General features: G+C 46.2%; 1 protein-coding gene across 10 annotated transcripts in view; it reads right to left on the reverse strand.

The window, feature by feature from the left end:
* CELF2 (CUGBP Elav-like family member 2) overlaps window positions 1–14,247 on the reverse strand; it is an 815,728-nt gene that overhangs the window by 298,412 nt on the left and 503,069 nt on the right. For 4 of the 10 annotated variants that reach the window (XM_025445400.3, XM_025445398.3, XM_049100933.1 and 1 more), the window contains exon 1: window positions 7,719–7,864. The exons of the other annotated variants lie outside the window; for them this stretch is intronic. In XM_025445400.3, the coding sequence (XP_025301185.1) occupies window positions 7,719–7,792 (74 nt within the window). In that variant the 5' untranslated portion in view covers window positions 7,793–7,864. Of the gene's footprint in view, window positions 1–7,718; window positions 7,865–14,247 lie in introns of those variants that run through there. 10 annotated transcript variants of the gene reach the window in all.

Here is a 14,247-nt window from a genome sequence, read left to right on the forward strand (position 1 = left end):
CCCCTATAAGGTGTAACAACTCTATCAGAGGGGACTTTTGTCCTCACCTTTGACAGAAGCTACTCAGAGGCTCTGGGCCAAAGAGAGCATCATCCTGAGACCTATTTCTAGTGGGATCACTGATCTGAATACACTTTTGGTCAAGATGCTAAACCTTTCTAAACCCTAAAATGATCAGTTATGAAGATAGTAATCTGTAAACACAGGCCATGTTCTAGCAATTTCATAGCTTCTATAGCCAAAGATCACTAAGGGGAAGGTATTTTAAGGAAGTAAAGAATTATGCCCAATAAAATAGCTTCTGTATATATATTTCCATACATATATACATGCAAATATATGTATGCATATGTGTACACACACATTTTATGCCTACTGACCACAGCCACATGAAGAGCATTGTTTGGCTTTTTTTTTTTAAGATGTTATTTATTTATTTATTTATGAGAGAGACAGAGAGAGACAGAGACAGAGGGAGAAGCAGAGACCGAGAAAGAGGCAGAGACACAGGCAGAGGGGGAAGCAGGCTCCCTGCAGAGAGCCCGATGTGGGACTTGATCCCAGGACCCCGGGATCACGACCTGAGCCAAAGGCAGACGCTCAACCGCTGAGCCACCCAGGCATCCCTGGTTTGGCTCTTTTAACTCATCAAAGGACCAGCTGTTTTTATTTTTGGCAGATAAATGTGGTTCAAGTTTCCTGCGACAGGGGGAGACCAGGAGAAGCGGAAAACAGACTTTATGATAAAGGATATAAAATACCACCTCGCAATTTAATGAGCTTGAGTCAAACTATGAACTTTCTTTACAAAAAAGCATGCAAGTTAAGCATTTCAGCATCAAATCACAGAACTTGAGATCCTAGTATGAAAGCTGAAGAACTAGTCACTCTCCCATGAACTCAAAAAAAAAAAAATTGTTATACTGTCCAAAAGTTATGTCAAAATGTCAGATCAATCAGCTGAAGTTAATTGCCTTCTGAGGAGTGAGTCACCACCATCGTCTGTGCAACTAGGGGATCTTCAGGCCCTACTGGAGCCTATAAATGTCAGACAAAACAGCTGATGGGCTGGGGGGTACTGATGTCTGTGGTTATGACAGAGGCATAGAATCAAAACATCCCCAAAACCCAGTTTTTAAGGCAATGTTACTATTAAAGGAATCTCGTGACCCGGTCATCTCTCTGTAGGACTGACTCTTAACCGTTCTGCTGACCAAACGGGAGCACAGATCATTTAAACAGAGACCTCCTCAGAATAGATTTATTTAAAATCTGACCTTAAGTAAAAGGCCATCGGAGTCTGGTAGAGAAGTTCGGAATAACAAACCCAAATGATATTTTAGTCTAAATACAGCCTAAACTTAATTTACATAAATCTTCAGGAGGAAAAAAAAATGGGTCTAATAATTTGCTGGCAAGTTGGCTCTGAGGCATTCATTCAAATGGAGTAATTAAAATTTAACCAAAAATGGAATTTGTACTCATCTGTCATTTTGAGAGCCGTAGGATTACATATTTATTAGCATTCCATTTTAAAGGATCAGCTGATTTTAAAGTATCACTCTCCGTATCTGAACATAATATACAATCTGCAGTTCATAAAACAGGCCGTTCATAAAACTCCGAGTGTAGCTCTGTGAACGTGTAAATCTCAAATATGCTCACCACGCATTTCCACCACATAACTGGAATTGTATTTCTATAAAACCAGTTGGAGTAATCACTTTCTGTCGTGATTTAGGACAAATGGGAAGGGCGAACCGGTTCAAAATCTCCCTGTTGCCCCCTTTCTTTTAAGAGTCCTTTTTAGGAGGAGTCTAACACTCACAGTAAAATGAAAAAAGAAATCCCCAGGAGGAGGAGGAGGAGGAGGAGGAGGTGGTTTCCATCCCTTCACATCTAGATTCAGAGCATGAGACTATTGGATGACACAATTAAACAGTGATGATGCTAAAGGGGAATAATTATTTTACAATTACCTGAGAGCATCACATTTGCGGCGCTAATTAGTTTTTGTTTCCCGCAAAGGTTTTTCCAGGAATGTGCAGCTCCATTTCTCTTAGCTTTAGCAAGAGCTCTCTCTTAAGGAAAAATAAAAATACATTTTCTGCACTGCTACACAAGTGGCACACCAGTGACGCCGGCCCCGTTGTATTAGAGGTCCCTCCCTGGTGGGGGAAACAGACACGGGGGCAGGGGAACTTATTGGTGCTAATGAACTGGAAACCATTAGTACTTTCCAGACCTTCCCTTCTGCGGTGCTGTGGCACACATATTGCACGGACAAATAGCTGACTCTTGGTGGTGTCCTAATCTGCAAACCAAAAGCAAAACTGTGAGCCTCCCCTGGAAAAAAAAAAAAAAAAAAAAGAAAAACCACCGAACCACAATCCTCCAGAATGAACAGTCTAAATTGGAAATAAAGACTTAAAGTTTGGATGAAGTTCAGCACAGGAAGTGCCACAACATCGGTGCCTTATACGTGTGGCTCCCTGAAACATGTTGAAAATACCAGATTTTCCAGTGGAATGCCAATCAGATAAAAGGATGCTGACAGCATGGTTTAGCAGTTGAGGGGTGCATTTTTAAAATGTGCTACGATGACATCAGTGACCGTGCAGAAGTCTCCATGTAAGCCTTAACAAACAAGTGTTACCCCAAATTCTGGCACAGTAGCTAGATCACGTCGTGTGCTGGTTGGAGGACACTCAAGTTTATCCGATGATTTTGCATGCCAAAGTCATACCTGTCGTTAATTGGAAGCTCAGCATTTAATCTGTAAGCAACGAAACCACAAGGAAGGGGTAAGGAGAAATGAAAAATTTGCAAATTTCTGTGAAAAAAAAAAGAGGGAGGCAGGGGAAGTAGTTTTCAGTCTTTTATCAAAGGCCACATATACTGTTGTTACAGCTGTCGCAGTTTGGGAGGGGGAGACTGCTCAGAGGTAGAAAACATTCTAAATGATCCCATGAAATCTTAATTACCAGCTTTGTATCTGAAAATCTTATCTCCTTTTTTATCTTGTCTTGCAAGGTTCCTATTGCCCCCGTTTCACAGCATCTGATCAACAGAATCCTCGAGTAATCTCAATCCAGGAAATCCCAATTAAACAGCAACACCCGACAATTCACAACACACCTCTAACCCAGATCAAAGATAACATCAGTGTCTCAAAACGCCAACATGGGATGAGTTTTTGGTTTCGGGAAGCGGCTGATGCTAAAATACGTGTTGCTTACTGAGAAATCCTACCTGAAAGCACATGTTTAAAATTTTTCCTTAAAAACCCATATACCTAACTCTTCGAGTGTCTCTCTTTAATCCCTCATGCGGTCATCAAAGAATCAGGTGACAAGTCTCAGTTATCACTCTGTTTTATTACTGGCATTTTCCAAATATAGTTCAAATGCCATCTGGGGGGAAAGAAAAGCAAAAGGTACCCTCATGCTTTTGACCTTCATTTTGCTGGTACCTTGTAAGCCAGAAAATCTTTTTCATCAAAATACATTCTCTTTAATTAACATATGGAATAAGAGTATGGGCTTGAAGGCAATTCAATAGAAAGGCAATTCTGAACAAGTGATGTGTATTTCCTATAATGCTCTCGTGTGGCACAATTTGGGTTTCCTGATAAAACTCTATGTCGAATATTTAATTCAGAGTTCTCTCCTGTCTCCCCAACAACATGTGAACTGGCATTTATATAACACACACACAAGCCAACCAGAGCTTTGCTGTTGACTGCCTATGCGACATGGGGGAGCACAGAACCTCTTTAACCATGAGCTGTAAAATGGGTATAATATGCCCCCTGCACATCTATTGTCAAGGTCAGAGACAGGTAAGTCAAGTGCCCTGGCACACAGTAGGCGTTCAATGAACGACTCATGTTTTTGTCCATTTAAGGAGGGAAGGGGAGAAAGCTAGTAATTGCACTGCCTCCTGGAGGGGTCACATTGCCCCTACAATAGCTTCTCAATCTATAAAATGAGAAAGTTCGACCAGATGGTCTCTAAAGCCCCTTTCAACTTGAACAGTGAAAGTCCCTAGAACCACCTTTCAGTTTAACTGGACACTGACAGACATTTTTCCAGTTTTCCTCACTTGGGAGGACCTAATGAGCAAAAATGATGAATTCGCCAAGTTGATAAATTTATATTCAGGACAACTTTTCTTGTTTCCAACAAGGTTAACTTACTGAAGGTGAAAAAAAAAAAAAAGAAAAAGATTTCATGTTAATTTATTGCTAGCTTCTGGGTGTCTTACTCTAACATCACAAATCTGAATAATTTTAAAGCTGCATCTGTAGATATTTTTCCACCTGAGATTTCTCATTTCCAAGACATCATTTCTTAGATTTTTAAAAATTCTAAAGCAGCTAAAAACCCTAAATACATATGTGATCATTAAAAAGGTTAAACAAAGGAAACCCACATCCCCACCCCCACCCCAGACTGTCCCAGTTAAAAATTTCTGAAATCAGTTCCTATTTCTGTTTTCATTATGCTTTGTAGCAAGCGATATTCTATAGCAACACAAGGACAACAAAACAGTAGTAGTTAAGGTTATTTAAAAGGTCTATTTCCATTTATAGTTTCAACACTGAACGCTTAAAATGCCAAGACTTTGAAGCATATGTCCTAACAATTCAGACCCATTGCAAAGCCTTATATGATCTGGGCTCTTTAAACACAGGATGGCTCGTGGGGCCATCAAGCATAATAATTCATCTCAAAAGCTATTTGTTCATCTGCCTTGAGGACTCAAACATATTACATCTTGCAAACTTATGTAATATATTCTTGTGGGAAAACGCCATTGAAACTATGTCCTACTGCTTTAGAAAAATCAACACCAGAAAAGCCCCTATGCTTTATTTAAGTTCCTTTTAGGAATAGGCCAACATCTAGGCGACTGCAATTTAGTCCAAATGGAAATATACCATATGTGACAACCAGTCCCCAAAACAATAAATCTGCACAGCTATCTTCCCAACTGCATGCATATGGCAATAAGATACACTGTTAGGTGGGTTTCAAGCATTTTCAGCTTGTCATATGCCCTCCCACACACCTCTGCTCCCCAAAGATAGTCTGCAATGTGAGTTAATTGCAAACTATTTTGGAAAGCATGCTACAGTACTTTCAGGGCTAAGAAGACGGAATAGCTATCTGGAAACAGATTATTTACAAATCCTCTATTTTTCGTTGTTTTTTTTTTTTTTTTTTTTTTAAGTTCAATCAAGCAAGCACTGAAAACAATGGGAGTTTGATTCCAAAGGATATCATTTGGAAAGAACTAGCATCTGGGAAGAGAAGTAGGGTAGAAGTTACATATTAGGGTTTGTACAGAAGACACCGGGGCAGAGATACAAAGGCTCTATTCAGAGCAAACAGTTTGAAAAAGCCACATTCAGCCACCAAAGGAAAAGGACACATTAAACTTTCATAATTCATAATTTAACTGACAACAGACAGCATCTTTCGGAGACCATTAACACATTAAATTCACAGAGCATTCATTAGCCATATCATGGTCACCTAAGTAGCAAGGTGACCATAAATTCACTATCACGATCAAGCCAATTCTCTCTCCCAACACTCCTCTAGAGAGCAGAAAGCACAAAACTTTCCAGAGCAAAGGTGCAAACAAGCATTATGTATCTATACAGATATTTATTTTAAGGGGGACAGGACACAGATCTTGTAAAACAAGTATCATGGGAACGTTACTAATCAAGATTAATTTCCCAGAGAAACTGCCAAAAGGAAATTCAATATTTTAATTTACGTTATCTGATTATCTTAGTTGGGACAACGAACCCGATCGTGTGTACAGGCAAGTTAACATTCTTCATATCGACTGGAAGGACAACTGCACTTAACGGATTCTATCCGCTCCCTCCCCCCACCTTTTTTTTTTTTTTTTTTAAATCCTAGGGGCTCAAATAGTTGGCCACTGAGAGTTTCTCAAAAATCTCTCAAACTCGTAACATTTAACATGCTAGAAAATGAATCCAGCACCGTAGGGGAAAGTTGCCAGAGAGATGGATCATAAAGCTCTGAATGGCCTACAAATTGCAAAGTGTAGGGTAAGGTGCCGGAGAGAATATGGATGTGAAGTTCCATAGCGGGTGGAATCAGGAAACATTTTATAGGAACTCTTACCAAGGATAACAGTCCTTTTTTTTTTTTTTTTCTTCCTTTTTTTTTTTTCTTTTTTTCTTTTTTTTTTCCCCCACTAGATTAACTGCAGCCCAGATTCCCTGGCAGTTTTCGTGCCTGGTAAGAGAGAATTTCTGCATTCCAAGTCTAAAATGGACACAGACCTTTCAGACCCGCTCTGGCAATCCTTCTAGGTTTCTTTTTCACAACACGACTGAATACAAGTGGGTGCCACGGACTCCACAGCGCCTGAGCTGAGGGGAGAAACTTTCCTGTCGACACTAACGAGCCAGACAAAAATCAGATATACTTTCCCTTTCTCAAGATCCCAGCTCTCTACTTCTCCCGATAAACTCTCCACCCTAGTTTGGCGACACGTAAAACAACCAGAATCACATTAATTATTAAATTAGAGACCGCATCTCAGACCAACCACCATGATTACGTAAAAATTACCTCTAATTTCTGCAACAGAGTACACCGGGCTATTTTAATGCTTTATAATTATCCATCCTCCTCCTCCCGCCCCCCCACCCCCCACCCCTTCTCTCCCTGCACTCTTCCACCACCGGAAAGGGATCTTTGCAAATGCAAGTCGGAGGAGCGGGGAATTCGGTAAGAAGGGATCTTTAAATGGGCCACCAGGGCTCCGTCAGACCCGCATTTCAAATGACATGAGCGTGCACGCGCGCACCCCGCCCCGGGACGCCGCGCCCCGCTCGCGGGTCCCCGCCGGTCCCCGCGCCCCTTGCACCCCAGCGCCCCGCTCGCCGGTCCTCGCACCCCCTGCACCCCTTGCACCCCGGCTCCCCAGTCCCCGCCAGTCCCCGCACCCCCTGCACCCCTGCGCCCCGCTCGCCGGTCCCTGCACCCCTTGCACCCCCGCGCCCCGCTCGCCGGCACCCGCACCCCCTGCGCCCTCTGCACCCTGCGCCCCCCTCGCCAGTCCCCGCACCCCCGCGCCCCGCTCGCGGGTCCTCACCTGGTCCCCCCCTCCCTGGCACCCGCACCCCCGGCGCCCTCTGCACCCTGCGCCCCCCTCGCCAGTCCCCGCACCCCCGCGCCCCGCTCGCGGGTTCTCACCTGGTCCCCCCCTCCCTGGCACCCGCACCCCCCGCGCCCTCTGCACCCTGCGCCCCCCCCTCGCCAGTCCCCGCACCCCCTGCACCCCCGCGCCCCGCTCGCGGGTCCTCACCTGGTCCCCCCCCTCCCTGGCACCCGCACCCCCTGCACCCCCTGCACCTTGCACCCCGCCCGCCGGCACCCGCACCCCCTGCACCCCCGCGCCCCCCTCGCCGGTCCCCGCACCCCGCGCCCCGCTCGCCGGTCCTCACCTGGTCCCCCGGCTCGCGGGTGTCCGCCTGGAGCCCACGCCCAGCCTGCCGGCCCCCGCCCCGCCCCGCCCCGGCCCCGCGCCCCGCGCCCCGCGGCCCGGGACCCCAGGGAGGCGCCCGCCCGGGGCCCGCCGCCCGCTCCCGCCGTCCTCGGGGCTCCGGGGAGGCGCCCCGGCTGCAGCCGCCCCGCCCGGCCACGCGTGCCCGGGGCCCCACTCACATTCGGTCGGGAACTAGCAGGCGGCCCTCGACCATCATGTCCGGGAGGAAATCCAGCTTGAAGGCAGAAGTCATGGTCTCGGCGCGCGGAGGCTCCGCGCTGGGGGCGGCGGGGGCGGCGGGGGCGGCGGGGCGGGGGCGGGGCGGGGCGGGGCGGGGGGCGCGCGTCCGAGCGGCCGCGGCGGCGAGACGGGCAGGGGCAGGTGCGCGCGGCCTCCCGGCGGCCGCCCGAGCGGCACTTGTCACATTCTCTCGCTCCCGCCCTCCGCCAATCCCCGCCGGAGCCCCGCGGCCGGCGCCGGGGCTGCGGAGCGCCAGGTGCGGCGAGCGGAGGCGGAGGCGGAGCTCCGCGCCCGCCGCGCCGCCGCTTAACCCCTGCGGGCCCGCGCGGCCCCCGGAGGGGGAGGGGGAGGGGGAAGGGGACGGGAGGGGGGAGGGGGGCGGCGGGCTGAGCTCACCAGCTGCAAAACTAGCCCGACTTTCCCGGGGTCCCCAGCCTCGGGCCGGTTGCGCTCAGTTCCCCGTTCGCACGGCGCCCGGCGCGAGGCCCGAACCGCCGCCCGAGCGGATCCGGTGCCACCGTAGCGCCCGAGCCCGGGTCACCCGGCGGCCGAACCCCAGCAGCTCCGGGCCCGCCGGCCAGAAACGGGCCCCTCCCGAGGGCTTGCTGGGCCCGGGCCGCCCGCCTGTGCGATGTGCTTGCCACCGGCAGGAACAATGATAACTGACTGATAACAGCATCCGTGGGTTAGCCCGGGGAAAGACCCGATAAACGGCCCAGGTGACACTTGGGGACTTAGCTCAAGGCTTTCAGGACAAAGAGGACTCGCGTCTGCACGCGATTGCATTTCCCTCGTATCCTCTGTGCAAACGGAGAAGTTCGGAGAAGGCTCTGAATATGGGAGTCATGGGAATCACGTTTTCTTTAAAAAAAAAAAAAAGAAAGAAAGAAAGAAAAAGAAATCAGATCTGTCATTTTCCAGTATTGAAGAAAATGACTGAAAACCAGCGGCGACTCTGTTGGAAGGAAGGCTGGGAGATCTCTAAGGTGGTGGCCACGAAGCTTAAACACCCACTTGAGATTTGGATGTGTGGCTATTTACTAACAGGGATGGAGACAAGGGGCCAAGAGCTCACACATGAAGAGAAAGAAGCAGGGAGTTTAATTTTCCCAAGTGATTTGCAACCTTCTGGAAGGGTAAGGTACATGGTGGCGGTCTCCTTCGCTGCTGTCATTGTTTTGTCGTTTGGGCATAAGGATGCAACCGAACTTTTCACCATGTCACAAGTATGGGAAACTTCTTTGTATCTCGGGTGCTGGAGCAGCAATCATAAATTGCACGCCAGAAGTTCACAGCCGGCGCCTTTGGGTAATCACTTTTATTTTGCAATGACATCACACCTGGTGATGTAATCCCAGTAGCCCGGAGGGTTAAGCAAGTCGGTCACGTGTGGTTAAAATACATCAGGTGTGAGATGTATCAGACACCATAATCTGGAGAAAGGATCTTTTCTCGCCAACTTCTCGTGTGATAGGAAAACTGACCATCTTTTTGAGATTATGAAGGAGAAGAAGTATTTACATACCAATTTTAAACCCACATTTCAATTTTAAAACCAGGTTTGATGGCCTGAGCAGTATGAAGCAACAGGCCTGGAGTATGCAGTTAAGCCTATACATACCGAATGGACTTGAGTACCTTCTTCTTCAGCTGCACAGTGTATCTGGCTTTGACCAACACAGTTCCAATTCCAAGACAAAGGTAGGGCTAGGACCACCCTTCCTTTGAAAATACTGCCTTTCTGAGGAACGAGGTCTAGGTTCATAAGGAATCGAAAAACAGAGGCAGGAAAATGAATTCTTAGCTCCAAAATACCCAAACTTTTCCTGATAGGACTGAGTCCCATTTATTCCCCATCCCTGCTACTACAGGCTGCCTTTGAAATTATAAGAATTTTGTTGGTCTTTCAATAATCTTAATAAAGTAATTAACTGGATAAATGAGACCAACCTTGTCAGTTCTTGGTTTTTCATATATCATTTATATAAATCCCAAATGTACGTAATGAGCTGACTGTGTAACAAATTTATTTTAAGAATGAACAGAGCTGGCCTCCAGAACGGAAGCAGAACACAGCCGCATTAATCAAAAAAGAGAAATATTTTCAAATCAGCTGTGGAATAAAGCTACATATCTACATTCTATAAGGTAGAAAAAAGCTTCATTAACATGTACACTTCTGAAATATTTATTTTCTCCTTAATTGCATGTGAATTAGTTGGGAGAAGCTGTAGGGAAGCCCTCTTACTGACTTAAGCCTTCTCAGCAGTTTGTTAAATTCTAGCCTCAAATCCCTTGAGGCAATAGTGGATTCAAAGCAGCTTTTAATCATACTATAAGGAGGGTGAAGTAGTATGTAAGTAGGTCATAGAGAAAGAATTACAAGTGCATAGGTTATTGCCTTCTTCAGCAACTACAGTGTACCCGAGTTTTCAAAGCACATTTGCTTTTGCCATGTGAAGTTAGAAGCAAAACCAGAGTCAAATGCAAGAAGAAAACTTGCTCTTACATGGGATATCGGGACAATGTGAATCCAAGGAACGCTTATGGAGTGAAGCCGTGTTTAAATAGTTTGGCTGCCAAATACATAAATAACACGATGATTGTACAGGTATTGATGTAGGTGCCAAAGAGAAACAAAATACACACATACACACACCCCATAGGGTGTTGTTTCCATGATCATAGCACACGCACAATAGCCCTTTTAAAAAATACAAATTTCAAAAGCTCTCGAGTCTAAAAACGAAAACAAAACAAAAACACCCAACCAAATACCACCTGATGAAAAGCGCAAATCTCTCGTTTTCACTGCTTTGGCAGAAGGAAAAGACAAAATCTAAAAACAACTCAATGGGGCCCCTTTTTTAATTTTCATGCAGTAATGAGCCATCAGGTATCATGTTTTGGCAGTTGGTGTTATTTGGCAGACAGCTCCACTGGGCCGCTGTTGAACACTTGGGTTCAATGGAGCTATTTTCTAGCCAAGGATCTTATCAACAGCACTGAAAAGGGATGAGGCCATCAGCGGGCCCCTCTCGTGGATATGACCTGGTTGGTGACACCACTGCGTGCTGACATCACTGGGGACGGGCCTGTTGTGGACAATGAAGGTTCCTCATAGTTTTAGCTTCATTGTGGAAAAACCTTAAGCTCTTCCCTAGGCCCATCCCCCTACCTTCCCTAATTGTCTATTTTTTTTTTTTTTAATCAACTTGCTATTCATTTCCCAAACAAAAGGCAATTCAAGAATTGGAAGCACTTCAAGGGAAAGTTTCTGAATGACCTCATTTTATATGAGGCCTTCCAAGGCGATCGGGTGCACTGTGCTGTTTCAGCAAGACGCTTCCCCCCTCATGCCTCATCTCAAACGGAGTTTTCTGCAATGGTCATTGTCTGAGCGCTGAATTATCACTGGCATTAAAAAAAGCCCACAAACCTCTCAATAGAAACGGCGTGCTAATAAAATGCATTTGTGCACAGAGTACACACTGAGGGAACTAGAAGACTCCTATCCCTGCCACCCCATTCCATCAATGAGCCAGAATATAGTCCCTTGGTTATACAGCTTTCAACATGTTTGCACCAAGTTTATACCATAACTTAGAGACTGGGTGCCTGATACATGGTGATTTGTGTTCATAAGCAAACAATTTTTCTTCCGTACAGACCTTGTATATTTAATAACAAATTTCCATTTTTAATTGTTTCTATACACGTCACACGTGGCAATCTGCTTAAAAGCAGAAGACTATCAGCTATGTTATTGCAGATGTATCACTACTGTTCCATCTACTGAAAAAGCCTCCTTCACAAAAGGGTCGTTCCCCACCTTACCCCCCCCCACACACACACACACCTCACTTCTGGCTCACCATTACGAACTAGAATCCAAAACATCTTTCCCCTATCACATTTTCAAATTCAAATTTTATTAACATAGCTGTTCCGGCTTAAAAAAAAAAAAAAAAGCCTAATGTGTTCAGAGCCATTTGGAGCAAGAAATACAGGCCCTATAAGGGGATTTCCCATCATTTCTAGCCAATAAATTTGAAATCCACATGAATTTTAAGTACCTGAGAGAGTATCTGACTTTGTGGGCATGTGTTTGCTCTTGGCTTCCTCTAGTTTCATTAGCAACTTGCAAAAATAAACAATGGTGTTCTGTATGTGCTTGAAAAAAGCCAGACAGATCCTTAAATGATATATTTAAATTATATCTTTTCTTCATTCCATAAAGGTATCCCTTAAAAAAATACTTATGTCGCTAATCAGAAATTTAAAATGATCACTTTATTATCTAATCAGAAATTTAAAATGATCACTTTATTATCCACCAACGCCCTCTGCCACCAGCCCCACCCCACCCCACCCCGCCCCTATTTTCAATTGAAAGCTTCTGGAACGGTGACTTTGTCACATTCCTAAAATGACTTAAGTAAAATTAAATGCCAATAAAGATGAAGTAGTTATTAAAGTCTTATTTTACATTTTTACGGGAATTTTAAGTAGTCACTCTCCCTTGAGAACAGCTGCTACTGGCTTTTTGCAATCTTGTGTTTTTCTGAATCTGTTTTTAATAGAGCCAAAAGACATAATGGTGAATTTATCTTCCTTCTGAAGAGGCCCTCACCATGAAGATGGTTCTTTGTGTACATACCTTCGTGCTCCGAAATGAGATGCCCCTCTAGAGTTTCCAGAAGCTTCCATTCCCAGGGGATGAAATGCTAACACCGCGGGTCGGTCAGACCCAGAGCCCAACCAGCTCATCACTTCCCTCTCTAACTTGCCCTTGCCCTTGCCTTTCTCCATGGTACCGCTGCCACCTTCTTCGCTTCCCCCTCTTTAGCTTTCTCAGATGGCAGCCAGACAATGCCAGAAGCTTCCCTCTACAGCTGCGTGTCTGAGGAGGCAGGTGACTACCAAAGTGAAGAGAGTTGTGGTTGGTTGCTTATGTGCAAGAGAAATCAAGTTTGCCTCGCCTTGACCAGAGCTGGTTTCTGAACTAGGAACAGCTGTCTGTGGAGTGAGCCATGGGATTCCTTTCCAGACGTTACCAGAGGGCGGGAGGGGTGGGGGAGGATGCAAGTCTGTGTCCCATGAAGGGAGGTCGCAGGAGATGAACCCAGGGAAGGTGGCAAAAACGGTGCACAGAGCCAAAAGGGCTGGTGTGGTGATTTGCACCCCAAGGCACCCAGTGAAGACCTCTGAAGGAATGTTCCATTGGCCTCTTGATGATCCCGAGATGGGTCAGGCGACACCAGGTACCCTTATCTGGTGCCAGCCTGGCGGCAGGAACAGAATTCATACCGATCAGAAGGAGGCGGTTAATTCCCTGGCAGTCTGCCCTCCGGCACCCCCCCCTCCCCCCCCCCCCTCCCCCCCCGCCCCAGGCCCACAAAAGGTTTTCCCCGATTGGCCACAAGTTCTCATCTTACTGTCACGTGTGGTTGGATTAAAAAAAGGAGACACTTCTGCTTGATGAAATTCACCAGCTGAGCAGCAACAGCTGGGTGGGTACAGCGTGGGGTGGACATGAGGTCGGGGGGGGGGCAACAGGTGGGGGGGTGTGGGGAAGGAAACGGGGGGCCGGGAGCTTCAAGCCTTGGGGTGGGGCTGTCGGGGACAGATCTGGGCAACGATCAAAACCTTAACTGGGGAGGCAATCTCAGTGTGTTTGTTTTTTTCTAAACAAACACATCTTGGAGTGAAGATTCAGAGAGTAAAATCTGGGGGTTCCGTAAAACCAAGCACACGAACCCGCTCTACCCGCGATGCTGGAGGATCGCCCGCAGAGGGCTGGGGTCCCCAGGTCAGGGCCCACCTGACGGCGCGCACGCAGGCCAGACTCCAGGCAAATGCTACCTTCAAGCTGAGTGGAAAAGACCAGATGATCTAAGAACCAAACCGGGTTGATTCTGCATCTGATTCCGTCAAAGACGGACTGACACCGGCCACGGGACATTTACTTTACCCCTTGGTCAGCCAGACCTTTGTCACACGCGTGGCCATCATTTCCTCGTAGGGACAAATGGCTGAAAGATCAAAATCTACCGTGATCCTCAAGTAAGGAAGTGCGATGTGTTAACCTAATTATTACTACAGCCATTACATAACACAGCCATTAAAGCGACATGTAGGTTGAAGATACATTAAGGTTTTGAGTACAGGAAATTTATTTTTTCCCCTATAATATGGTTCAAATCTCTAAGCCATTTTTAGCTCCTGGTAGAGGTTTTTGAAAATCCCAAATGGCGTTTTATTTAAATTTGCTTTTGATTCTAATTCCCCTGAAGTCCATGAGGGCCAAAAAAATAAAATAAAATAATAAAATAAAATAAAATAAAATAAAATAAAATAAAATAAAATAAAATAAAATAATAATAATAGTGATTTTTTTTTTCTTCCTCTTTAAAAGAACTACCCAAGATCTTCGCGGAAAGGTGGCGTAGCTATCTTCCCAAGCTA

This window comes from Canis lupus, chromosome 2 (assembly GCF_003254725.2).
Source record: "Canis lupus dingo isolate Sandy chromosome 2, ASM325472v2, whole genome shotgun sequence".
In the NCBI taxonomy this organism is placed as follows: Eukaryota; Metazoa; Chordata; class Mammalia; order Carnivora; family Canidae; genus Canis; species Canis lupus.